This window comes from Leguminivora glycinivorella, chromosome 18 (genome assembly GCF_023078275.1).
Source record: "Leguminivora glycinivorella isolate SPB_JAAS2020 chromosome 18, LegGlyc_1.1, whole genome shotgun sequence".
NCBI lineage: Eukaryota > Metazoa > Arthropoda > Insecta > Lepidoptera > Tortricidae > Leguminivora > Leguminivora glycinivorella.
The window spans coordinates 9,556,968-9,584,782 of record NC_062988.1 but is presented as its reverse complement, the minus strand read 5'-3'; the positions used below and the strand labels follow the sequence as shown (position 1 = coordinate 9,584,782).

At 39.9% G+C, this 27,815-nt stretch overlaps 4 protein-coding genes and 1 pseudogene across 4 annotated transcripts in view; 3 read left to right on the top strand and 2 right to left on the bottom strand.

Moving 5' to 3' along the window:
* LOC125236119 overlaps positions 1–24,185 on the bottom strand; it is a 47,269-nt gene extending 23,084 nt beyond the window's left edge. The window contains exon 1 of the mRNA XM_048142816.1: positions 24,006–24,185. Within this exon, the coding sequence (XP_047998773.1) occupies positions 24,006–24,044 (39 nt within the window). The 5' untranslated portion in view covers positions 24,045–24,185. The remainder of the gene's footprint in view (positions 1–24,005) is intronic.
* LOC125236183 lies at positions 1,025–4,608 on the top strand (annotated as a pseudogene).
* On the top strand, positions 8,294–11,605 carry LOC125236162 (cytochrome P450 6B7-like). Its single transcript, XM_048142874.1, has 3 exons — positions 8,294–9,547; positions 9,963–10,216; positions 11,322–11,605. The coding sequence occupies exons 1-3, from the start codon at positions 8,427–8,429 to the stop codon at positions 11,498–11,500; spliced, it is 1,554 nt and encodes a 517-aa protein (XP_047998831.1). The 5' UTR covers positions 8,294–8,426; the 3' UTR covers positions 11,501–11,605.
* On the top strand, positions 13,182–17,161 carry LOC125236161 (cytochrome P450 6B2-like). Its single transcript, XM_048142873.1, has 3 exons — positions 13,182–15,077; positions 15,389–15,642; positions 16,345–17,161. The coding sequence occupies exons 1-3, from the start codon at positions 13,951–13,953 to the stop codon at positions 16,524–16,526; spliced, it is 1,563 nt and encodes a 520-aa protein (XP_047998830.1). The 5' UTR covers positions 13,182–13,950; the 3' UTR covers positions 16,527–17,161.
* On the bottom strand, positions 19,218–22,835 carry LOC125236165 (cytochrome P450 6B7-like). The gene is made up of 3 exons (XM_048142876.1): positions 21,633–22,835; positions 21,247–21,500; positions 19,218–19,544 (listed from the first exon to the last, which is right to left on the bottom strand). The coding sequence occupies exons 1-3, from the start codon at positions 22,745–22,747 to the stop codon at positions 19,366–19,368; spliced, it is 1,548 nt and encodes a 515-aa protein (XP_047998833.1). The 5' UTR covers positions 22,748–22,835; the 3' UTR covers positions 19,218–19,365.
* Positions 24,186–27,815: the final 3,630 nt, after the last annotated feature.

The window sequence follows — 27,815 nt, the reverse complement described above, 5'->3', positions numbered from 1 at the left end:
TCTGTGGTTTTCAATAGCATCATCAGGTCTTGGGTGTTCGGTGCAAATAGTTTGAGATCGTCCATGTACAGACTTCACCCTCTCTCCGAAGCCGGCAACCTAACCCAGAATCCTTCAGCAGGGTGCTGAGGGGATTCAGAGCTAGACAGAACCATAATGGACTCAAACTGTCACCCTGGAATATTCCTCGCTCAATCCTTATGAAGTCCTGCGGGCCAGGGGGGTCATCCCTGCCTCCTGGTTGACGAAGGACTGTGGTCCACTGCCTCATACATGCAGCCAGGAAGGATATTAAAGCTGCATCAAGTTTATACAGCTCCAATACCCTTCTCAGCCATGAATGAGGCACCGAATCATAGGCCTTCTTATAGTAAATCCAAGCGGCCGAGATGGCTCCCTTGTTCCGCCGAACTTGTTGGCAGATGGTCATGTCTATGAGGAGGAGCTCTTTAGTACCACGGGACCCAACCCTACATCCATTTTGAGCGGGAGCCAGAATGTTGTTAGCGACAATATGCGCGTTAATTTTTGCTCTCAAAATGGATGTAAGGAGCTTGTATAGTGTAGGCAAGCACGTAATGGGTCTGTAGTTTTTAGTTTATGATTATTATATTTATGATTATATTGATTATTAAATAATGTAGGTACTAAATATCATATCTTCTTTAACTCATGCTCCAAATACTCATTATGACCTGCAACAAAGTTAGTTGTATATGATTTATCTCAGGAAAACTCCAAAGATAAATGAGTATGCAACTTTGTTGCTCTCCAAGGGTATGTATGTATAGACCGTCAACCAAATCTTGTCACTAGAAAAAGGCGGCAAATTTGAAAAATCGCGGGCTAGCAACACTAGTTTTGAAAATCGGTGGAAATTCGCGTGTCATTTGTATCTTATCTGTGGAAATCTCCACCCTACCAAAAAGAGAAATAACTAGCACATATCCGTCCCTTTTTAATACATTATCTAATTCGTAAGGAAGGAGCGAGCCCCTTGAAAAAAAAATATCTGTGGCTGTTCGACGTACATTGCTGGTTTTTGTTCGTTTCATAGGGATACCATACTTTAGTTTGATATACATTGCTACTGCCAAAATTTGGTTGACAGGCTTTATTATATAATTAATGGCTCATATCATCATGAACGTAACTAACAAACGTGACAAAGTAATATGCGATAAAATAAGACAAATTTAATATTAATAGTTCATCATTTCGTCATAAACGCTGTACATCTTCGCGTCTATATTAAATATTTAAATAATAAGTGTTTTACCATGTTGTGGATAATATTTGGATTGTTGACTGTTGTAGTAGTTGTAGTAGTATTGATTTATTTGTACGGTACGCGGACGTTCAGCTACTGGGCCAAGCGTGGGGTCAGGCACGATGCTCCCATACCATTCTTTGGCACCGCGAAACGTCAGTTCCTCCACCAAATATCCGTTGCTGACATGTACCATGAAATGTACCAGAAGTATTCAAGCGAAAAATTCGTCGGATACTATCTCATGACTACTCCCGTGCTGGTTTTAAGGGATCCCGAATTAATTAAATGTCTTTTAGTGTCAGATTTCAATTACTTCTCCGCCAGAAATATGCTCCCAATGGACGAACATCCTGAACCTCTGTTGAAAAACCTGTTTTCCTGTGAAGGAGATCTCTGGAAATTGTTGAGGCAAAGGACGACTCCCGCGTTCACGACCGGCAAGAAGAAGGCGATGTTTCCCCTGATCATGGCGCGCGCCGAGAAGCTGCAGCGAGTGGCGGGGGAGGCGGCGGCGAGCGGCGCCGAGGTGGACGTGCGCGACCTCATGGCGCGCTACACCACCGACTTCATCGGCGCCTGCGGCTTCAGCATCGACACCGACACGCTCAGCGACAACAACAACATGTTCAGAAAGTTAGGTCAACGCATATTTAGACAAGAACTGAGAGATGTGATCGTAGCGATTATTAAATATAATGTGCCAAAATTGATGACCGGGTTTCACTTTTTGGCTCCAGAAATCGAGAAAACTATGACGAAATTAGTAAAAACTATAATGAAAGAACGGGATTATAAAAACTCTGGCAGGAATGATTTCATCGACTCACTTTTAGATTTAAAAGAGCAAGGGAAAATGATACGAGGGTCATGCCAAAAGAAATTAGATACTCAAAATTTACATACTTTATTTTTTATTACAGCTATCTATTTTTTCGAAGTATTCACCGTGAACACGTATACACTTTTCCATCCGTCTAAACCACTTAGAAAATACCGATGACCACTCTTCTTTAGACACCTCAGAAATTTCATAATTATACGCAGCCAGGGCGTCTTCTTTTTCTCTTTCCTTTTAATTTTTCTTTAATTTTAGGAAAAAGGTAAAAATCACAGGGGGCTAGGTCAGGGGAATATAGGGGGTGGGGCAGAATAGTCACGTTTTTTGAGCTGAAATAGTCAAGTGTTCTAGCGGAAGTGTGCGGGGCAGCGTTGTCGTGGTGCCAGAGCAGGTGCCGGGTTCCTGACTTCGGCCGCTTGTCACACCAAGCTGACAGTACTCTTGGGGCACAAACTGTCACATACCATTCTGAATTAACTGTCTTTTGATCTTCTAGCACTATTGTAGCAATATGTCCCGTCTTGCAGAAAAATGAGGCAACCATTTGTTTTTGTGTAGGTACTTCGGGTTCGGCGACATTTTGTTGGCGTCGGTTCATCTACAAAACACCATACTGTGGACTGTCGCTTTGTTTCGGGATCGTAGTTATATAGCCATGTTTCGTCACCTGTAAGTATATCATATACGTTTTTTTTCTCGCCTGCGTCGAATTTATCTATCATAAATTTGCACCAATCCATGCGACGGGGTTTCTATAAATCGGTGAGCTTGTGCGGCACCCATCTTGAAAAACGCTTATGAAGAGACAGTTTACTATGAATTATAATTTGCAATGCTGCTGATCCAAAGCCCAGTTCACGTTTGAGCTCTACATATGTAATTCGTCGGTTCGCACGAATATTTTTTTCCACAGCCTGTACATTTTCTTCAGTGACTGCGGTTGGCGGCCGTCCGGTCTTCGCCTCATCTTTAAAGCTCTCCCGTCCTCTTTTAAATTCAGCAAACCAATTAAAAACAGTTGCACGTGAACACGCAGACTCTCCAAAAGTCGAGACTAAAAGTTCAAAACACTCTTGAGGTTTTAAACCTTTTTTAAAGTCATAATATATCATAACACGAAAATCACGTCCAGTAAGCTCCATTGTTGCGGAAAATTATTTAGAAAAAAAATAATTAAAAAAAGAATCCTAAGAATTTCCAAGTTTTCCATTTTTAAATTTATAAGCAAATAACCTACCTTTACAATGGTGTATAACTGGCCAGTATCGATCAAATGACCATGGAGTATCTAACTTCTTTTGGCATGACCCTCGTAGGCGAATCCCTAATGCGAAAGAAAGCTGATGGAACTCCTTGTATGGTTGAAATGGAGATGGACGATGAACTCTTGGTGGCTCAAGTGTTCATGTTCTTCGCGGCCGGGTTCGAGACGTCGTCCGCAGTGACCAGCTACACGCTGCACGAGCTGGCGCACCATCCCGACCACCAGAGAAGGTGTCAGGAGGAGGTGGACTCGGTGCTCGCGCGCCATCATAACAAATTATCTTATGACGCACTCAAGGAGATGAAATTTTTAGACATGTGTTTGAGGTATCAGATAATATTTAAACATTTGTTTTATGTATCTGTCTGTCACCATTTTTGTTCACAAGCAGGTTAGGTAGATTTTCGATTTTTCTTATATGATAATAAGAATTGTTCCAATCTCATATTTTCTATGTAATCTGATCATGGTTTATCGATTTGTTATAAGCTAATTGTGTTTATATTACATAATTAACAGATAATAATTACTATTTTCAGTGAAGCGATGAGACTATTTCCCTCCGTTGGTGCTTTGCAACGCAAGTGCGTGAAAACTTACACCATCCCGGGCACGGACATTACCATCGACCCCGGAGTCGTCATCGTCCCGGTCAAGGCCCTACACCTGGACCCGCAATACTTCCCGGATCCGGAGGAGTTCCGGCCGGAACGGTTCCACCCGGACAATGTCTCCGCCATCAACAAATATAAATATCTGCCGTTCGGGGCTGGACCGAGAGCTTGTATTGGTAAGATTTTCTCTATATTCGTTAAGTAGCTCATGAGACGTGGCGAATGCCAGGATAACGCAAGGAGAATGATGATGTAACAGTTCACAATTTTGTAAATTCCAATTTAAATTTTTCAGGGGAGCGTCTTGGCTACATGCAGTCCCTGGGCGGTCTGGCTGCCCTGCTGAGCCAGTTCCCGTGGCTCCCAGCATCAGCACTCGCCGCAAGCTGATCTTAGATACTAAGATCGTGGGCCTCCAGAGCGTTAAGGGAGGCCTGCCTCTAGCCCTTACCGCCAGGAAAAAGATGCAGTGAAGGAAAAGGGACTAAACCAGTCTAAACTAACTCTGCAATAACTTTTCGTGACAAAGTGCTTCTTTAGCGAAATCTGAATAACAATGAAATAATCTATGCCGGACCGTTTAGCTTTTTTGGTTAATTGTTACCAATCTTGAGTATTACACCTTTTTTGCGCCACAATGAAAAAGTCCGTTTTGGGAAATTTTTGATTGGCTCTAGAATCTTTAAAAAGCAGAATATCAAAAAAATCAAAACGGTCCGACACAGATAAAAATAATAACAATCTGTGTTGAAAAAATCATTGCTCTATGTTCAAAAACCAGGGAGGAAATAGTCGAGAGCGTTTGTATGGAGAATTGACCCCTACCGATCGTCTTAACTAAACATTTTCTTAGAATTCAGCGGTCTTAGAATTCATCGAATTCTTAGTTGCATCTCATCTAGTTTTAAGGAATAAATACTTGCAGTGCCCTAACAGTATAGGTAAACCTACCATATTGTTATAGCTGTTTTGTAGCACATTATTATTATGCAATAAATTATAAATCTGTGTGGTGACGGGTTAAGAATTTCACCACCCCCTTTCTTCCCGTGGGTGTCGTAGAAGGTGACTATGGGATATGGGTTAAATTGTGGCGTAGGCGAGAGGCTGGCAACCTGTCACTGCAATGTCACAGTTTCGTTTTCTTTCAACCCCTTATTTGCCAAGAGTGGCACTGAAGCTTTAGTAGTTTCGTGTGTTCCGCCTACCCCTTTATGGGATACAGGCGTGATTGTATGTATGTATGTATGTATGTAAATTATAAATACCTAGGTTTGTAACGAAATATATACTGTTTTTATGTGATCAGAAACTCATATTGCTACCCTCCAAATTGTGAGATTTGGATGATTTTTGTTATGAAGATTTAAGTTCTTGTTAGTCCTCAGTCCTCATACCACACATATTATCATCTAGTTAGTTCTCACATCACAAATCACATGTTCTCATTTCTACTGTCCTATTTACTTGGATCTGATGCCTCTTCTTTACTACCAACCTTTCGCTATCCTACATAATGCACAGTCAACCGTGCTTTTTAAATAAAATAAATAAATATTATAAGGACGTTCTTATACAGATTCACCGAGTCCCACGGTAAGTAAGTTCAAGAAGGCTTGTGTTGTGGGTACTCAGACCGCGATATATATATTAGGGCTTGCATTCCGGAATTCCGGAATCTCGAAATTCCGGAATTTCGGACAATTTTTCCGATATTACAGTTCCGGAATTGAAACACATAATCTCGAAAATTCCGGAATTGAAAAAATATATATTTTTGGACGAAAACGTGTAATATCAGCCTGGTTATTTTACAAAACTACCACCGCGTCTATAAAAGATATATAAAATCATTAAGTTAGACACTCCTCGGATTCAGTAGTGCCTATTTTATGACCAAAGGGTTGCATCCAGGCAGGCAATTATGGTCGCGCGATAAGTGATAAAATAGCAGGCCATCCCTATCGCACTATTTGTTAGTGCGATAGGGACGGCCTGATATTTTATCGTCTATCGCGCGACCATGCTTCCCGTGCAGGGCTAGTTAGAGCGAGATAGTGTAGTTAAAACCCGCTAATATTATACCATTGTCACTTTCTGGTTTTGCTCTCAATTGTTTTAGCTAATAAGTGAAATATATAATAATTTTAAAGTAAATATTTGTTGTAGTAAGTTTTGGTTTGTGATAATTTAAAATTACTAAACTCAAAATTGCGGTGTAGGCGAGAGGCTGGCAACCTGTCACTGCAATGTAATAGTTTTGTTTTCTGTCAACCCCTTATTTGCCAAGAATGGCATTGAAACTTGAGTAGTTTCATATGCTCTGCCTACCCCTTCATGGGATACAGGCGTGATTGTATGTTATGTTATGTTATAAATTCAAAATTTTACTTCTTTTCTCATAGCACTAAATATTTTAGGCATAAAGTCTTAAGTTCAGAAGCAAATCGTAGTATTTGGTATTACATTCATTCACAAGCATAACGTCGTAGTTATACACTTTTCACAAAGACGTGTGCATATTTTACTAAACTCTATCTAAGTCTATTACCACTTACCACAAAATCAAAAGATTTGAGAAGCAAATGTATGGAAAATGATGTATATAAAAGAATGATTTATTTTTTTACAAAAAATTAAGGTGTAGGTACATGTAGATACCTAGGAATAAATCATAAAATCTGTCTTTTTGGGCTAGCTTGGATATCTTTTGTCCCTACTCGAGTCTGATAAAGGTAATTTCTTTTATTACAGTTATGTGAACAAGACGTTATGCAATTCTTGTAAATTATTACTTTTATATTATTTCGATGCTCAATGGATAAAAAAATAACTTTAACGTTGACCACTATCAGAAAACTGACACTAAAACCTCGTTTGTATCGTTAACTGTAGTTCGAAATACCTTGCAAGACCGATTTTGATGCAAAATGGGCTTTCCTGTAAAATAACTAAAATGAAAATTTCAGTGTTATATGCCTTTCAGGTACGGAGTTATTGTCTTAAACGTCGATTTATAACAAATTTCAGTTTAAAATTGTATTATTTCATCAAAAAGCCACCAGAAAACCAAACCAAAAAAAATAGTTCAATTCCGGAACTAGTTCAATTCCGGAATTGAAGTCCAATCTCGAAAACCAGTTCCGGAATTGAAAACCGTCCGATATTGCAAGCCCTAATATATATATATATATATATATATAACTAGCTTTTGCCCGCGGCTTCGCTCACATTCGAAAGAGACAAAAAGTAGCCTATGTCACTCTTCATCCCTTCAACTATCTCCACCTAAAAAATCACGTCGATTCGTCGCTCCGTTTTGCCGTGAAGGACGGACAAACAAACAGACACACACACTTTCCCATTTATAATATTAGTATGGATATACAAATACTCATATACATAGAAAACATCCATGACTCAGGAACAAATATCTGTGCTCATCACACAAATAAATGTCCTCACCGGGATTCGAACCCGGGACCGCGGCGTAGCAGGCAGGGTCACTACACGCTATGCCAGACCTGTCGGTTTTTGCGACATTTTCTGGCTGGTCATAAAAGCGTTAAATGCCCATAACATGTTTACCATCTCTATTAGTAAGCAGGGTAAATACACGAACTCTTTCAATTGTTCAACTCTTACTCAGCCAATCAAAATTTCACAGTTCGTCATTTTTTTTCTTTTGCATTCTAGTTACTATCTCCTGCAATTCTTCACCTACCACGCTAGCAATACCGGGTAGGTATTTGATTTGCACATTCGGGAATTTTCGCGAGAAGAATTACAAAAAAAAATGTTCTAAGATAGGTACATTTTATGTTTTTCCTACTCAGAATTAAGAGCCATTTCGATCTAGGACAAAAAACAAGAGATTAAAAAATGGTCCCAAAGTTTTCTATTATTTTGCATACAAAGTGTTTGAAAAATTGTAACGAAGTGGAAATTAAAGGGACGCTACTATTTTTCACCTAGTAGGATAGAAAGGGCTCGTTATATATTCTGAGTCGAAAAATCGAAGACACCGAAGACGATATCATGCAAACAACTGTCCATGAAAAGGTTAAACAGCCACGGTGATGCCACACATCCCTGCCTAACACCCTTTTTTGTACTTAACCAGTGTTCGGTCCGTTTATTCTCACACAAGCACTGAAATCTTCATGGCCATTGCAGTACCTGAATGAGGCGGCCGCTCAACCAACACTCCGACAGTACTGATCTAATCCATTTTGCACAAAATATTGTGGTTACCAGCACGCAGACGAGTGAAATTATCATTTACTTCCAAGATAATGCCAGTTAAGCACCTAATCAAAATTTGTCAGACTGATAAGTAAATATGCAGTTGCATACAGTAGTCACTCTTTCCTCATTCGTTCTGAAAGCTAATCGTCTTCAAACACTCGATTTTTATATTTTATTTTCAGTTTCATTATGTTTTGGTTTGGATTAATAGGGTTATTGTCAGTTGTGTTCATATTATTTTATTTGTACGGTACGCGGACCTTCAGCTACTGGGCCAAGCGTGGGGTCAGGCACGATGCTCCCGTACCAATTTTTGGCACCGCGAAGAGGCAGTTCCTCAAAGAGATATCCTTCGCCGATATTTACGCAGAGATGTACCAAAAGTATCCCAACGAAAGATTCGTCGGTTACTACCTCATGACTACTCCAGTGCTGATTCTACGGGACCCCGACTTGGTTAAGCATGTTTTAGTATCTGATTTTAACTACTTTTCCTCCAGAAACGTGTTTCCGCTTGACAAACATCCCGAACCACTTCTGAAAAATCTGATTATGTGTGAAGGCGACCTTTGGAAATTTTTGAGGCAAAGGATGACTCCCGCGTTCACGACTGGTAAATTAAAGGCGATGTTTCCCCTGATCGTGGCGCGCGCCGAGAAGCTGCAGCGAGTGGCGGGGGAGGCGGCGGCGAGCGGCGCCGAGGTGGACGTGCGCGACCTCATGGCGCGCTACACCACCGACTTCATCGGCGCCTGCGGCTTCGGCATCGACACCGACACACTCAGCGACAAGAACAACATGTTCAGAAAGCTGGGTCATCGAATATTTGTGCGGGGAAGGAGAGATATGGTAGTCACTATTCTTAAATTTTCCATGCCAAGTTTGATGACTAGTTTCCACTTCTTTCCTCCAGAGGTTGAGCACCTTATGATGACATTGGTAAAGACCATAATGAAGGAAAGAAATTATAAACATTCAGGAAGGAATGATTATATAGACACAATTTTGGAATTGAAAGAACAAGGAAAAATGGTAGGTGAATCTCTAGTGCATAAGAAAGCTGATGGTACTCCTTGCATAGCTGAGATTGAAATGGATGACGAAATTTTGGTGGCTCAAGTGTTCATGTTTTTCGCGGCCGGGTTCGAGACGTCGTCTGCAGTGACCAGCTACACGCTGCACGAGCTGGCGCACCATCCCGACCACCAGAGGAGGTGTCAGGAAGAGATTGACTCGGTACTCGCGCGCCATGATAACAAAGTGTCCTACGAGGCCCTCAAGGAGATGAAGTTTTTGGATATGTGCTTCAGGTAGGTAGGAGATAATGAGTGTGTTCCAATTTTAAACAATAGTCAAGGCAAAATAGGAAAGAAGCGTCTTTCAGATTTATGAATATTTGTATGTAATGTATGTTAATATTCTGTCACTGCAATAGTCTGATAAAGTTGATAAAATGTTAGCAATGGGGACGATGACACATACATTCGCCAGACTATCAAATTACTAAGTAAGTCATGAAAAATACAATATCTGATAGTTATTAAAAAGGTACTCGTAATCAGATCGCAATTCATAACGAAACAGCCTTCCTTCCAATGACTGAGATTAAAGTAAGCAAAAAACGCACGATCACGAACGAATAATAGGTAGCGGTTATCTAAGCAGCTGCTCCTTCAAATTTAAAATCCATCTAAATCAATAACAGATCATTATTTCATATTACAGTGAGGCGATGAGGATTTTCCCCTCCATCGGGTTTCTGCAGCGCATGTGCGTGAAACCGTACACCATCCCGGGCACGGACATTACCGTCGACCCCGGGGTCAACGTCATCGTTCCGGTCAAGGCCCTACACCTGGACCCGCAATACTTCCCGGATCCGGAGGAGTTCCGGCCGGAACGGTTCCACCCGGACAATGTCTCTGCCATCAACAAATATACATATCTACCGTTCGGAACCGGACCGAGAGCTTGTATTGGTCAGTTTTTTTTTATAAATTGAAAATGTAGCATATGGGATCCACTGTGGCGTGGGCGATGGGCTGGCAACCTGTCACTGCAGTATCACAATTTCGTTTTCTTTGAACACCTTAATTACCAAGAGTAGCAATGAAACTTAATCAGTTTCATGCTCTGTCTAACCCGTTTTGCGATACAGGCGTGACTTTATGTATCTATTTAAGTAAATAAGGCCCACTTGCACCAACCACTTAACTCAGGGTTAGTGGGCTGTCAACTGTTATATTCCATATAAAATGGTGGGTTACTAAGGCATAGGGAATATATTTCCCACCTAATTTTGAACTATACCACAGTGGTGGGGTTCAATTCCTGACCTGCTTATGCCTTATAAAGGCCCTCCATTTTCGTTGGTGCAAGTGGCCCTTATAAATATAAAAGACATTTTGAAATCTTAAAAACCCTCTGGGTTTGCCAACACGCTATCGCTGTTATCAGTCGCTAACGATACGACCTATGTTGCACTTTATAATATTATATAAGTAACACTTTTACAATATCATGATTGGCATTTCATAAATTATATGATATCATATCATTCATATATCAGATAAACCAATTATTTTTTCGCTATCTTTATACTGCATAACAACAGTTATGCAGATTAAGGGTCGGTTGCACCAAACCGTCTGTCACCGTTCGTTAAATTTTATTGTATGGGAAGGTCCATAGACGTCTGCTGCGTGACGATGATGTGTCTGTCAAATGTGGTTGATGCAACTGGCCCTAAGTGCATTAAATAATCAGGGATCAGCCGCCAAAGCTACAATCGTTACCACCCCGGGGCGAAAGACACAGACTCTGTCGCACCGCAACAAGCCCGAGCCAAGCGAGCTTCGTGCCCAGGGAGGGGTCATGTGGTAAAGGCCCAGAGGGTGGGGGGGGGGGGGGGGGGGGTCACGCGGTCTATTTGTATCAACCTATGCTGCAGGGGGGTCATGACACCCCCCCTGGATCCGCGAATGGCCCGAGCCCAAAATTCTTATACGCTCCACATGGCCGCAGATAATCAGCTAATCTGAAAGCATCTAGATTTTTTTTTTTCATTTTTAATTACATTTTCAGGTGAGCGTCTTGGCTACATGCAGTCCCTGGCCGGGCTGGCTGCCCTGCTGAGCCAGTTCTCCGTGGCTCCCAGCATCAGCACGCTCCGAAAGCCAATCATAGACACCAAGGTCTTAGGAGTCCAGAGCGTCAAGGGAGGTCTGCCCCTAACCCTTATCGCCAGGAAAAAGACTCAGTGAAGGCTTAACTGGAATCCGTCAAAACTAACGCTGTATTGAGTTTGTTAAGGCAAAGAATGAAAGTACCTACTTTTACGTTACAAGTAAAATCAAATTATCGTGGAATGTTAATGTTTGTAATGACAATTCCAATCTTTCATGCCAAAGATGTACCTAACAGTTACTTGGCTAGGTCTACCGATACTTTATTATTATTGTACTTTATTTGAGAGCTCTCAGATTATATTTGAGATAGGTATTAGGTATTATACGATTTATTAATTGGATTGGACATTAGAGAGCTTCGAAGTATGTTAAAGAATTGCATAATTCCAAGTATAAAGTAGTTCTGGTAAGTAAGTTTAGTTATAACTACAGCTTCAAAGTTATGTATGTATAATATACCTTTATCTAAAGTTCTTATGATTTTAGTTTTATATATTTTCTTAACATTTTGTATCAATGTCTCAGTAGGTATTTTTTATGATTATTATATTTATGATTATATTGATTATTAAATAATGTAGGTACTAAATATCATATCTTCTTTAACTCATGCTCCAAATACTCATGACCTGCAACAAAGTTAGTTGTATATGATTTATCTCAGGAAAACTCCAAAGATAAATGAGTAAGGTAAACGCATCTATTAACGCCCCCCTTAAGGCAATCTTTTAATCAACCCTTGTTTTTAAGTATTCAGATTGCCCTAAAATATTGTTTTTTTAATTTTTTATGCTAATTGAATGTTTATGAAAGATAAATATTAAGTGACCTGTGCTTAAATCGTAGATTTAGATGTAAAAAACATACTTTAAAGTTAGAGTCGATTGTTACTATTACCGCCCCATAATAATGGACGTGAGGCTATTAACGATTTTTAAGCAACTATTTCCGACCTTATGTGAGAAAAGGTATTTGTGCTCAGTGTAAGTCGTATAATACGTACCTGTGTAGCTGGCATAGTAAGCCAATTATATACCTGTTATACCTACCTATGGATAAATAGCTTATTTTTCACGTTTAAAAAATACTGTAAGGGTGGGTAGGTGAAACAGCAACTAAAACACTTTAATCTCCCATGTAATAATTTCAGTAAGCTGCACAAAAAATATATATATATATATCATAAAATAATATTATATATATATATATATAAAGCTTACTGAATAGATGTGAAATCATCAAAACAAATTAATATAAATTAAAATATTTGCTTACGTAAAAATTATTATATTCAATACTTAATAACACATTGTAGTTGTATGTTACCTACAGTGCTATTTTTTTGTTTGTAACATTGTACTTCGCATCAACTATTTAATTCCGTATTTTCAGGAAAAAGCGATTGATCGTATATTTTTAATGGTATGAATATAAATGATCCGCAATACATTCATGTGGCTGTTGTTAGCGATTCCTATGAGTCGGTAATAAAATGTATAAGTGCGGACGGAAAATCTATTACCGACTTATAAAAAAATAAGTTTTATTTATTTTATTGGCCTTCCATTTATAAAACCGTTTGTTATTTTCTTACATTTACGTGGTTTTAAATAGTAAAAACTTATCATAAACTTTGGTGTTTTCAACATAGTTGCTTCGAAAATATTCGAATTTTCTTCAACTTTACTACGTTAGAAAAAGAAAATTAGATGACAAAGTGTAGGTCGTTAATCATTTTTTCATAAGATTAGCCTGTTTGGATATGTACAAGTCCATAAAAACACTTCTCTTGATATGATATAATAATATAAACGAAAGAAAAACTAAACATAACGTTGATGTTATTGCCGACTCACGGGTCGTTGATAGCTGCTACAACTAGAAACGGTGAAGCTATCACCGTCTTGTTTTAATTTCATGATTTACGGTAGTAAATAACTTTTTTCTTATACATTCTCATACAAAATTAAAAGTTTATAAATAAGTAAATACATTTTGTATTAAAAAGTAAATCACAGTACTCAATTTTTCAAATGAATGTCTTAACAAGATATGTCACATGCTTACTTGAAAGCATAAGCGTTACTATGAGATGATCTACATCCTCGCCACTTGGGCCTTTATTAGAGTAAATTATCCTTTTATCGAAGTACCCGTTAAAGTAATGTTACTGTACTCGATACTCAAGAAACTTTGCTTGCAGAATATCATCTACCCACTACTGCAATATTTCTGGCAACCGCAATATATCGAATTCATAAAATAGATCGGTAATACCTTCCGATTTCCGATGGGGCGTTAATAGCTGCGTTTACCTTATGCAACTTTGTTGCTCTCCAAGGGTAATGTATGTATTATATAATTAATGGCATCATGAACGTAACTAACAAACGTGACAAACATGAACGTGACAAAGTAATATGCGATAAAATAAGACAAATTTAATATTAATAGTTCATCATTTCGTCATAAACGCTGTACGTCTTCGCGTCTATATTAAATATTTAAATAATAAGTGTTTTACCATGTTGTGGATAATATTTGGATTGTTGACTGTTGTGGTAGTTGTAGTAGTATTGATTTATTTGTACGGTACGCGGACGTTCAGCTACTGGGCCAAGCGTGGGGTCAGGCACGATGCTCCCATACCATTCTTTGGCACCGCGAAACGTCAGTTCCTCCACCAAATATCCGTTGCTGACATGTACCATGAAATGTACCAGAAGTATTCAAGCGAAAAATTCGTCGGATACTATCTCATGACTACTCCCGTGCTGGTTTTAAGGGATCCCGAATTAATTAAATGTCTTTTAGTGTCAGATTTCAATTACTTCTCCGCCAGAAATATGCTCCCAATGGACGAACATCCTGAACCTCTGTTGAAAAACCTGTTTTCCTGTGAAGGAGATCTCTGGAAATTGTTGAGGCAAAGGATGACTTCCGCGTTCACGACTGGTAAATTAAAGGCGATGTTTCCCCTGATCGTGGCGCGCGCCGAGAAGCTGCAGCGAGTGGCGGGGGAGGCGGCGGCGAGCGGCGCCGAGGTGGACGTGCGCGACCTCATGGCGCGCTACACCACCGACTTCATCGGCGCCTGCGGCTTCGGCATCGACACCGACACGCTCAGCGACAACAACAACATGTTCAGAAAGCTGGGTAAACGCATATTTGTCCAAACAAAAAGAGATGCTATTGTAACAATCCTTAAATATGCCATTCCGAGTTTGATGACCAGATTCCACTTCTTTTCACCGGAGGTCGAGAACGTTACAGTGAAGTTGGTAAAAACCATAATGGCAGAGCGGAATTATAAAAACTCGGGCAAGAATGACTATATCGATATGCTTTTGGATTTAAAAGGAAAAGGGAAAATGATAGGTGAATCTCTGATGCATACTAAAGCTGATGGTACTCCTTGTATGGCCGAGATTGAGATGGACGATGAAGTCTTGGTAGCACAAGTGTTCCTATTCTTTGCAGCCGGGTCCGAGACGTCTTCGGCGGTATCTAGTTACACGCTGCACGAGCTGGCGCACCATCCCGAGCACCGAAGGAGGTGTCAGGAGGAGATCGATGCAGTACTAGCACGTCACGATAATAAACTATCTTATGACTCCGTTAGGGAAATGAAGTTTTTGGATATGTGTTTCAGGTAGGCATATGTATATCCTGCCTTTGACTGCAATGAACGCAAAAAACCTCAGTTTTTTGCTTAAGAACGCACACACAAGTATTTAGGTATCAGGGTACATATATGTTCCCTGTTGGTTTCAAAATCTATTGCACCAGTAGCCTGATTGATAAGTCGAACTTACTTTCTATGCATTATTATGGTCGATATGGACAATGGAGATCTAGGCGGCACTTGTACGTTGTCTATCTCCTCGGAGAAAAAATCAAAATATAAAATCTATTTATGAGAATGTAAATCATTTAACAAGTATTATTTGTACATTTTTTCAGTGAAGGCATGAGGCTATTCCCCTCCGTCGGTTTTCTGCAGCGCATGTGCGTAAAACCCTACATTATCCCGGGCACAGACATGACCATAGATCCCGGGGTCAACATCATAGTCTCGGTCAAGGGCCTGCACCTGGATCCGCAGTACTTCCCGGATCCGGAGGAGTTCCGGCCGGAACGGTTCCACCCGGACAATGTCTCCGCAATCAACAAATATACATATTTGCCGTTCGGAACCGGACCGAGAGCTTGTATTGGTGAGATTTTTCAAAAAAATATTATACAATAATACATAATATCGTATTCTTTGTCGTCTCATGAGAAGTGGAAGAACGCCAAGTAATGACATTTCCACCAAAGACTCCCCACTTCCCTTTCAAGATAAGTACATCCAATCGGGGGTAGCATTCCCTCGTTCCTGTGTTCCTCGGGCCATAGCTCTTTTGGCACTTCAATCGCAAAGTGAAATTGTATCATTAAATCTAGAGCCCTTACAATTCTGTAGCACTCCACAAGTCCACACACACAGAAAATGTGCTAGTTTTATAAAGCACTTTCTACCCCGTGTGGTGGCGGGCTAAGAACTTCACCACTCTCTTTCCTCTAGTGGATGTCGTAAATAAAAGTCGAGAGTCAGATATGGGTTCAATCGTGGTGTGGGCAATGAGCAGTTTCTTTCAATCCATTAATTGCTAAGAGATTCACTGAAACCTGCGCCGTATCATGCTGCCAATTTTATTACTTATCCACGTGGATAAAGTATCCGTCACGCTTTAGCAAGTATGTCAGTGTGAGAGTGACAGATATCTTATCCACGTGGATAAGTGATAAAATTGGCAGCATGATACGCCGGCTGTTTCATATGCGCTGGCTACTCCTATTTGGAAACACACGCGTGAATTTATATATATATATATATATATATATTTGTATTAAAGATTCTGAAATACTTTTTTCAGGTGAGCGTCTTGGCTACATGCAGTCCCTGGCCGGGCTGGCTGCCCTGCTGAGCCAGTTCTCCGTGGCTCCCAGCATCAGCACGCTCCGAAAGCCAATCATTGATCCCAAGGTTTTAGGAGTCCAGAGCGTCAAAGGAGGTCTGCCCCTAACCCTCACCGCCAGAAAGAAGATAAAGGCTTAAACGAACTCTGCGTTTATTTTAATTTGATAAAGCGTGCATTGCCACAATATTTAATTAGTAACTAATAACTTTTCCTTTTTGAGGTACACGGAACAGTAAAAACGATTGAGACGAGCCAAGAGTATACCTAATTCAAGATGGCGGCTAACCCACCTACCTCTCAAGGTCGTTCAGATCATGAGTGAGTGAGTGTCATAAATGCGAAACATTGCTTTCGCTCAACTTCGGAACTAAATGACCTACAGACTTGAAATTTTGGATTTTAAGTATGTGATTATAGTTTACTGGATGACGAAAATTTCTGCGTTCTGGTCTTATCCAGAGGTTCTCAAGTAGGGGCCTAAGAATGAGGCGAAATGGTTCCAATAAAGGATGGTACGGCAGTGTTTGCTTCGCGCTCGACTTTGCGGGGGCACTGCGGTGGCCTCCGATGCACACATATTTTTTCACGATTTTATAAGTCATAAACACGCCCCATACAACTGAACTTGTGCTGATCTTCACACTTATAAAACTGTTTAAAAACGAACATAGGTTAGGTTAGGGTTAGGTACAGTCAACACCACAGCTGTGAACACAGACAAAGTGCCAAAAATATGTATACACACCTTCATGTACAGCGTGCGTAGCCGAATGGCATATCTCCGACGCCAAACGAAAACCAAACGCCGCGCCAGTTAGTCTGGCTCTGTCGCTCCAATACGCACGAGCGATAGAGATAGATATCTACGAGCGTTTCGTTTCGTGAGCGTTTCGTGCGGCGCCGCAAGCGTGCTCGACGCAGACGGGTCGCACACGACCGCCGCCTGCCTCCGTAGGTTGATCGCAGGATGACAGGCACGGGAACGCCTGCCATCCATTGCACACGCGGTCCCTGAGAGATCGACCGTACTGGATACGGTCCACTAGTGCATGAGGATATCAAGGGCCTCCGGAGGTGGTGCGCGAGCGTACCTGCAGCCCCCCGTTACAGCACAGTGGCGGCAGGTGGGGGGGTTGTTTAATGGGTAGACTTGGGGTCCCATTAGCCCTTAACATGGAGTCCCACACAACCACTCGGGTCCTTCCCCGCACCCGAGTGGTATGCGTAATGCATTTTTCCCCTCCTATACAAAAAAAAGGGTTAGGTATCTACAACAATGTGAGACGCTAAGAATGAGTGAACCACTTAAACAAATACGACTATATGTGGCTTAAACTTTATTTGCATTGCTTCATGTGACATGCTGATCTTTACCAACTTAGAGGCTAGTGAATTGAAAGTCCTTCATCTCAGAGCATATAATATAATACTAGACTAGCGGGACAAGCCGCCGGCGGTCGTGTCGCAGATGTTAGCTCATTGAGTATACAGTTGACAACATTTCATATTTTTGAGTACTACTTTTTATTGTTTGGTTTGAAAGAACTCAATACTAAAAGATACACGTATTTTTTTATTTTTCCAAAAACTGCTACTTTAATGAGAAATTCCCTTTTTATTATTACTGCTTCGAGCAGAAAGAGCGTAAGTTACAAACGTCAAGACACAGCTTCGTGACGTCACATGTGTTGTTTCATACACCTAAGAAAACTACAAAATCATTCCTAAAAAAAAAGTTTTAACAGTCAGCTTAAACAGTCCGGTATGTCTGACTGTCAAGTGTCACTGTCAACCACTAGTGAATGACTACGAATCATAGACTAAGCCATGATTTTTTTAATATCTTTGCTACGAACTGTGATAAGTTTCACTGTCAAACTCAAGTGACATCCCAACTGGAAGATTTTTTTGATATAGTGGCAGCTCTAAATCAGCTATTTGACGTCACTTCCCCTTTAAACTATTTTTAAGATTTTTTATACTAAAAATGCGGAAAAAAAAATAAAAAAAATTATTTATGTGATCTACAAGCGTATATCTCGAAATGGTTTTCGATTTAGGGACATGGAAAATTTTGAAACTGTCCTTGTGTGCGATGACACGACTCGCTGATTATTCGCATGTACAGTCAACTACAAAGAGATGTATCCACTTTTTCTTCTTATTACAATGCAATAACGTGAAAAAGTGGATACATCTCTTTGTAGTCGACTGTACACAGACATGTAAATGATACGCGTGTATTACGCAATAGCCCAATAGGAGCGTCCATCTACACTTCTACAGTCACCGGCATAAATAAGTGATGAATTTTGTACCTTGTCACTTTTAAAATAACGTCGTGTATGAAATGTCATACGAAATTGTCAAACGATTAAAAGCGACAAGGTACAGAAATCATCACTTATTTTATTTATGCTGTTGACTGTACAAGTGTGTGTGTGTGTTGAAGAACTTGCGACAGGCGTATTCAATATAACACTAAGTTCTCGCGCTTTGTACACGTATTTAAAGTCACATACAGGTCGAACGCATTAATTAACATTATTTTACCTTTTTTCCCCAACGTTTCGGCCAGGTTGCACTGGCCGTGGTCGCGGAAGACTGACGTCCCAGCAAAGTGTCACCGGAGATGTAAACACCACAAAACTACCCGATATTAATTTATATAAATGTTCGGGGTAGACAAATAAAAATTAACTAAAAGCGGGTAGATTATATTTATTTGTCTACCCCGAATTTATATAAATTAATATCGGGTAGTTTTGTGGTGTTTACATCTCCGGTGACACTTTGCTGGGACGTCAGTCTTCCGCGACCACGGCCAGTGCAACCTGGCCGAAACGTTGGGAAAAAAGGTAAAATAATGTTAATTAATCGCGTTCGACCTGTATGTGACTTTAAATAGGCGTATTCAATACTAATCGCCCGGTTGTCCGACCTCCTTCCCACTTAATCTTCCTATATCTGTGACCCTTATAGTGTCTTCTTCCTGGGGGTGAGGGAAAGCGGCAGGCCCCCCTTAACACTCTGTACAGACATGATTGTAGGGTCGACTGCCGGTTTGCGGATTGTACTCTTGCTGGGCGCTACGGAGAAGCGACTCAGGACCGCGGCCAACCCGGCCAGAGATTGCATGTAGCCTAGACGCTCACCTGAAAAAAAACAAACCTTGTAATTTATTTTTAACAAGCAGAAACGTCTGCTAACGATTCTAAACATTTTTATATTAAAGGAAAAAAATGGAAAAATTTACGCTTCCGGCGGGACTTGAACCCGCATCATTTGCAATCCGTGCAAGGCTCTTAACCAATTGAGCTACGGAAGCCACGCCGGACATCGCAAATCTTTCCATGCCTTTCCTTATGTACACACGTCTTGGGGTGACGTCTAGCGCCATCTACCGACAGACTATTACATCTTGTACGGCACTGGAGTCTCAAGTTATATTGAGAATTCACCAGTAACAATGTGCTAACCCATACTAAATTTATTTTTAACAAGCAGAAACGTCTGCTAACGATTCTAAACATTTTTATATTAAAGGAAAAAATGGAAAAAAAAATTCCGTCTGCTAACGATTCTAAACATTTTTATATTAAAGGAAAAAATGGAAATTTTCAAGGGTTCAAGTCCCGCTGGAAGCGTAAATTTTTCCATTTTTTCCTTTAATATAAAAAAACCTTGTAATACCAAAATCTTAAAGGCTGTATTTATTTTTTAAAAACAGATCCTCTAGCCTATACTGATGCTCCGTAGCATGTCGTGATTATCTCTCTCGCTCTTAATAAGTTGCGTGATTAGCTTTTACCTAGAGGGCTTGATGAAAAATTTGCATTCTATCCTTAATAATAAAAGAGTCATCATCCTAATTCTCCTTGCGTTATCCTGGCATTTGCTCATGGGAGCCTGGGGTCCGTTTTGACAACTAATCTCAAGATTTGGCGTTGGCACTAGTTTTTACGAAAGCGACTGCCATCCGACCTTCTAACCCGAAGGGTAAACTAATCGCCCTAATAATAAAATTGTAGCATAATATGTAAAAAAAATAGAATAGCCTATATACCGCTATAAGTAGGTAGGTAACGGCAAGGTCTATATTTTGAGTTGATGATGTCAAATATTATTATGCCAAAGCTGGACTTTAGACACGTACTTACTAAATGTCACTACTTCGTCACATGCAATTAATATCGCGTTATCATAGCTATCGCATTACACCCGGTAATAGCATTCACTATCTTAAAAGAAATATTTGTCTTTGGATTAATACTTGTGATGGTATAGATGGTAAATATTTCAAAGTTACTCGTAACCCTAAAGAAACTATTTGAGTAATATAATATTGTATTTTTAAAACTCACGAAACGAAACGCGTGTAGATATCTATCTACATCGCTCTTGCGTATTGGCGCGACAGAGCCAGACTACCTTTCGCAGCGTTTCGTTTTCGTTTCGCGTCGTAGAAATGCCATTGGCTACGGGGCCTGAAGATCTTCGTGCTATGTTAGTAAACGCATAATGTGAACTTTTTCACTTTAGTCTTAAGCGCCATATGTCCTATTGGCAATCAACAAATAAAAATAATTTTATCGAAAAATCTGGTCACAAAATTTTACGAGAACCGGTTGAGAATTGCGACCTCTACAGGAGAACATCCGATATACAAAAAACAAATCGAGCTACGCTGTTGTACCGGTCAAAAATACCTATTTAAGTAAGTCGAGTGCCCTAACCTCGGTTGCAACAAACATACAAAAAAATGTGTCTAAAAAAAAGAATAGGTATTACCTGCATATCCACACTATACAGTCATGTTTAAGAACACAAAAAGTTTTACATGTGAGCACTACTCACCTATACACGCTCTCGGTCCAGTCCCAAAGGGTAGATATATGTACTTGTCGATGCTAGCCACATTGTCCGGGTGGAACCGTTCCGGGCGGAACTCCTCCGGGTCCGGGAAAAACTGCGGGTCCAGGTGCAGTGACTTGACCGGGACGATCACGTTGACCCCGGGGTCGATGGTAATGTCCGTGCCCGGGATGGTGTAGGGTTTCACGCACTTGCGTTGCAGATAGCCGAGAGAAGGGAATATTCTCATGGACTCACTGAAATTAATGAAGAATGCGTTTAACTTTTATACCTACTGAGTAAGGTCAAGTATGACAAAGACAGGCGTTAGACCTTCATTAGCATGTTGAGTATGGAACATTAATTAAAAATGTAATTTAGGTACCTACCTGAAACACATGTCCAAATATTTCATCTCCTTAATCGCGTCATAACATATTGTATTATCATATCGCGCGAGCACAGCATCAATTTCCTCCTGACACCTCCTCTGGTGGTCGGGATGGTGCGCCAGCTCGTGCAGCGTGTAGCTGGTCGCCGACGACGACGTCTCGAACCCGGCCGCGAAGAAGATTAACACTTGAGCCACTATCAGGTCGTCATCCATCTCCCGCTCCGCCACACACGGCGTCCCGTCAGCATTCTTACGCTCCAGAGACTCGCCCACCATCTTTCCCTTCTCTTTCAAATCCAACAGAAGATCAATGAAATCGTTCCTGCCCGAGTGCTTATAATTCCGTTCCTTCATTATACTTATCACTAACTGCAACGAAAGTTTCTCAACAATAGGTGGCAGGAAGGAGAAGCTTTTCATCAAGCTCGGCACAGCATATTTAAAGATGGCTACGACAACATCTCTCGTTTCTTGGACAAATATGCGTTTACCCAGCTTTCTGAACATGTTGTTCTTGTCGCTGAGCGTGTCGGTGTCGATGCCGAAGCCGCAGGCGCCGATGAAGTCGGTGGTGTAGCGCGCCATGAGGTCACGCACGTCCACCTCGGCGCCGCTCGCCGCCGCCTCCCCCGCCACTCGCTGCAGCTTCTCGGCGCGCGCCACGATCAGGGGAAACATCGCCTTCACCTTGCCGGTCGTGAACGCGGGAGTCATCCTCTGCCTCAACAACTTCCAGAGATCACCTTCACACGAGAACAGATTGTTCAACAACAGTTCGGGATTCTCGTCGATCGGATGCAAGTTTCTTGAATAGAAGTAATTAAAATCGGACACCAAAACATGCTTAACCAATACGGGGTCCCTTAGAACCAGCAACGGGCATGTCATGAGGTAGTATCCGACGAATCTTTCATTAGGATACTTCTGGTACATCTCGTCATAAATGTCGGCAAAGGATATCTGCTGGAGAAACTGCCGTTTCGCGGTGCCAAAGAACGGTATGGGAACATCGTGTTTGACGCCACGCTTCGACCAGTAGCTGAAAGTCCGCGTTCCATATTGGTACAGTAGCAGTAATAACGTTAATAAACCCACTAATAACCACAACATAGTAAACACCGAAAGTATTATTTACAAACTGGATTTTATGTTACGGCAGCACGCTGACCTACCGCGCAAATATCACTGTTTTTTTAAGTCGCATGACTTGCCTTTTATATAAACTTTCTGGTTCCAGTGTTGAAGCAATAAGATAATTATTATGTGTAGCCCGCGACTTAGTATGCCTGCAATGCAGTTTTAAGTTTATTGTTAAACCTACGTAACTACATAATTATGTTTATAATCTCTCCGGGACAGCCTTTTGTCTAGTGTGGAGGGAGTGTACCTATCCTGCAGGGGAATGTTTTTTGGATATAAATATATTATTTACTATATGTAATGTACGTACCAATCTCGTTTGCAACAAAAAGTTTATTTTTAACAAACTTTTTTTACGCCAATCGATCCCATTACTATCCAGGATCAAAAGCTTGTATTTGACCAAAACAAATGCCGTCTAGAAAACCCACAAATAAATTGCGAAATACTACTTCCCATACGATTTTTATGAAAACTAAAACTTTTAACATGGTGTTTTTTTTTATGCCAATCGATTTTAGTATCGCTAAGTTCATAGGGCTTAACAACTAGTACCTACCTAAGCAAGGAAAATAAGAATTATCAATTAAAAATAAAACTTATGTAAGCGTCGGTAGGCGAGTACGACTCGCACGTGATCGATTTTTATTTTAGGCTTATCATAAGTGGGCGTAGCCGAATGCACAAACGCTCACGATAATATGTACCTATCTTTTTCCTAGCTATCTATCTCTATCGCTCTTGCGTATTGGCGTGATAGAGCCAGCATCATAAGCGATGTCTCTCGGACATTGCACCATAAATCGTCTGAAATAGACGCTAAGGCCAGTATGTAAGAGTCAGGGGTAAATCGTAGCTATATTATTATTATTATACAATTACGATAAAAACTAAATAATACGAGTAATTCGTAACAAACAAAAAATATAAACTTTTAGCACAGTATAATAAAGAGTACTATCGTACAGTATGGCCACTCCCGCTCCCCGCTAAAAGTGCCGCCCACCCCCTCTCGGTTACCTCACAGTTACCGCCTGTCAAAAACACGAACAGTCGACCTGTCATATTTTACTCATACAAGCATTATGCGTTCACCTACACGAGCTAAGACTGTGTGCTAGGAATGCGCCTCTTTCAATATATTTGATCGCCAGTGTCCGAGGTGTGCTTTTAGGTACCTAAGTAATTATACTATAATTATTGTGTAGGTATATAAAGTTTAACTCACAGCAATCCATGTCAGGGCGAAGACGGCTATCTGCAACATTTTCTCCCCACTGGCTTGTTCATCATTGGGCTATTGATGAGAAATATCTCGAAAAACTTGGTATTTTGAACATTGTACCGTACCGATATTTTGAAGGAAAATATGACACTGGAATGGCATATGACATTGATGACACTAAGAATAAAAGATTTATGGAGATTAAATTTCTACATTCCATAAAAAGATCCAATATCTATAAATCCGCTTTCCAACCATTGACTTATATATTACTAAGTAAGGACGTGACAGGTGGATTAGGCACACACATTTACCACGTGACCTTGAGGGCGATACAGAAAGTATTGTAGACCTAACAAAAATGGTCCTTGTCTAAAAACACCAAAAAGAAATTAATAACCTGTACATTGAAGGTACTTGTACGTATATTCTGTAGATTATTAAAAATATTCATAAAGACTTAATTAAAGACGATATTAGTATGATTAACCACAAAATTAAAATTTAGAAAAAAAACCCCGACATAGTGGACCTATTTTCATGAAACATGGCTAAGAACACTCCCGACTAATTCAACTTTCAAACAAAAAAAACTAAATCGAAATCAGTTCATCCGTTCGACAGCAACGATGCCACAGACAGACAGACACACACACACAGACAGACAGACACGTCAAACTTATAACACCCCGTCGTTTTTGCGTCAGGGGTTAAGAGGATACGGTAGCAAAAATGGAAAGGAGCCCCCCTTTCAACTTGGGGATTTTAGTTAAATAGGTATACAAGTGTTATTAACTAGATTTATCGAAAAAAAATTGAGCACTGGAGGCTTTGGTCACTTTTTCTTTGTATATGACATTTATTTAATGTTTAGAACATAATAGTAGTGTTACTACTTAAAATAACAAGTTAAAATATTTTCTATGAAAGTAATTTAATTTGTTCTTAGAGAGAAAAAAAATTGTCCATTAAGAACAACTCAGTCAAAAGATATTACAAAAAAATCTTTAAAATCGAGGTTCTGCTCTCGACTCTTTCCTCCTTCAAAACATAATCAATCGGAACGAAATTTGAGAATCTGAATAACAATGAAATAATCTATGTCGGACCGTTTAGCTTTTTTGGTTAATTGTTACCAATCTTGAGTATCACACCTTTTTTTTGCGCCACAATGAAAAAGGCCGTTTTTGGAAATTTTTGATTGGCTCAAGTCTTTAAAAAGCAGAATATCAAAAAAATCAAAACGGTCCGACACAGATAAAAATAATAACAATCTGTGTTGAAAAAATCATCGCTCTATATTCAAAAAACTAAATCTAAATCGGTTCATCCGTTCGGGAGCTACGATGCCACAGACAGACACACACACAGACAGACAAACAGACAGACAGACAGACAGACAGACAGACAGACGGACAGACAGACACGTCAAACTTATAACACCCCTTCGTTTTTGCGTCGAGGGTTAAAAACCAGGGAGGAACTAGTCGAGAGCGTTTGTATGGAGAATTGACCCCTACCGTATCGTCTTAAAAAACAGTGCATAACAATGTGATAATTTTTACTGAGGTCAAAGGTATAGTGATAAGAAGTCGTATTAACGTCCAGCAATCCATCAGTGGTATGCTAAATAGTCGAGTATCGAGCTTGTGTAAGATAACCTAACCAAAAAATTAAAATTTTGAAAAACCCCCGACCGCGACATAGTGGTCCGCTTTTCATGAAACGTGGCTAAGAACACTCCCGACTAACTCAGCTTTCAAGCAAAAAAAACTAAATCTAAATCGGTTCATCCGTTCGGGAGCTACGATGCCACAGACAGACACACACACAGACAGACAGACAGACAGACAGACAGACACGTCAAACTTATAACACGCCGTCGTTTTTGCGTTAGGGGTTAAAAACCGATTTCAATAAAAAAAAACTTAACGGTGTTCAACTTTCGTATGAATATCGGTTTTTTAAAGAAACAACACTATTTTGTCTTTAGCTTCCGGTGTTTAGCCCGGCACTAATCATTTCCGGTAGCCATTACCTAACATTCTTTCCGCTCTCGATCTAGCTTGCGAACGCGTCGCTGCATTAAAAATTGCCATTATTGCTAATTAAATAGTTAAAGTCACATTTTCCCAACAATTATCGTTAAATTAAGTTTAAACTCAGTGCTAGTCACATTATCAAAGTGGACAGGAAGAAAGCTCTGCTCCAAGAACAGTTCTGGGGTCGAGGAGACGGTAAGCCGGGCCCGCACGTGCGCCTTGCATACCAAGGCTGATGGTAAGCGAGCTGAAACCAACCCACTGGAACCTCATGCTAAAAGGTATGTGACATATGCACTGTTTTTCCCCAGTAAGTTTTTGTTTAAAGCATTAAATTTCGAATTATCTTTGTTAATGTCGTCTTAAAGATATTTTATTAAATTACAGTCCGCTCAATTAGTTCATCATTAAACATTCGGTTTATTGGCAATGGCAGCCGAATTTTGATCCACACTGAACCACAGTGGGGCGCTCAAAAAAAGGAATTATTCATTGCATTTTTCGCTGATTTTGCTATACGAACGGGTGGCGAAATTAGGTACAGGTACTAGGCGAAGAGAAGGAGTGTCACAGTATGTAATTCCACAGTACACTAAAAACCAGTTATACTAAAATAATCATTTATTAATGAAAACTTTGTATAAAATAACGCTTACACTAAAATTGGATACCTAACACTCGCACATTTGCACGGTACATTTAATAATTTATCGATCATTTTAAAATACAACAGTTATTAAATATAAACAGTTCCACGGTGCGTCAGTATTTAAAAAGTCCGATCGAAAAATATAAACAGCCTGTATAAGACGATAAAATTACACTATTTATATATAAAAGGTCAATATGAACAATCTGTTTTTAGTTATTTAAAACCGTGATAAAAAATGAACGAAGTAAAATCATAACGTGAACAAGATTTATTTTTATTTTGACAGGTGTAGGTACAAGTTTTTGCTATAAATATCTGGTAAGGATTCTGATTTCGAACTGGCAGTATAATAACGATCAAAAGGAATCGTTTTATAAATAAAAAAAATACGGTCAAGGTGCTTACAAACACGTAAACATACCTGTATTAGATGAACGTTATTGTGTGACAGATATTTTGATTGCCGACCGCTAAAGGTATATGTCTGATGTCGGACAGTTGCCAAACTTGAAACACATTACAATCACAAACGTAAATAGATATAAGCGCCGAAGAAATATTAATGTGAGTGTGTTTAATAACATGTCCCACTTTGTCGGTTACCTTTAAGGTGAGAAAGTCTTGTATCTTTATATGAATAATCTGACAAAGCGTCTTTATAGCAATCAACAAAGTGGGACGTTTTCCCGTGCACACTCACTTATATGCATGAGGGATAATCTGAGTTAAAAAAACTATTTGAAACTTAACTTCGGTATGCAATGAGAAAAAATTACTTGATTAAGTTTCAAAATTGTGCAGTAACAGCCATAAAAACATAGTTTGTATATGTTGTTGCAAGTTGCAACTAAAAATATGTACATTTGTGAGTGTGCACGGTAGGGTGGAGCGAAAAAACACTTTTCTGGAATTAGCAAACCTAATAGTTATCAATCAATGCCCCTTAGTCTATAAAGCCTTTGTGCAAATTTTCAGATTTTTATATCAACATCTTCTGCCTCCGCAATAAGTTTGAAATTTTGAAAATCTCATACAAACCTGAAAATTCAACTTTTAGATAAAAAAATTTTTTCGGCAGTATTATGTTCAGTATACATTATTGATACATATTATTACAAG

Coding starts and splice junctions, on each gene's coding strand:
- LOC125236162 (XM_048142874.1), top strand. CDS start 8,427: ATGTTTTGGTTTGGATTAATAGGGTTATTGTCAGTTGTGTTCATATTA. Junction 9,548..9,962: donor TTTTTGGATATGTGCTTCAG/GTAGGTAGGAGA, acceptor TTCATATTACAG/TGAGGCGATGAGGATTTTCC. Junction 10,217..11,321: donor CGGACCGAGAGCTTGTATTG/GTCAGTTTTTTT, acceptor TTACATTTTCAG/GTGAGCGTCTTGGCTACATG.
- LOC125236161 (XM_048142873.1), top strand. CDS start 13,951: ATGTTGTGGATAATATTTGGATTGTTGACTGTTGTGGTAGTTGTAGTA. Junction 15,078..15,388: donor TTTTTGGATATGTGTTTCAG/GTAGGCATATGT, acceptor ACATTTTTTCAG/TGAAGGCATGAGGCTATTCC. Junction 15,643..16,344: donor CGGACCGAGAGCTTGTATTG/GTGAGATTTTTC, acceptor TACTTTTTTCAG/GTGAGCGTCTTGGCTACATG.
- LOC125236165 (XM_048142876.1), bottom strand. CDS start 22,747: ATGTTGTGGTTATTAGTGGGTTTATTAACGTTATTACTGCTACTGTAC. Junction 21,501..21,632: donor TATTTGGACATGTGTTTCAG/GTAGGTACCTAA, acceptor CATTAATTTCAG/TGAGTCCATGAGAATATTCC. Junction 19,545..21,246: donor TGGACCGAGAGCGTGTATAG/GTGAGTAGTGCT, acceptor GTTTTTTTTCAG/GTGAGCGTCTAGGCTACATG.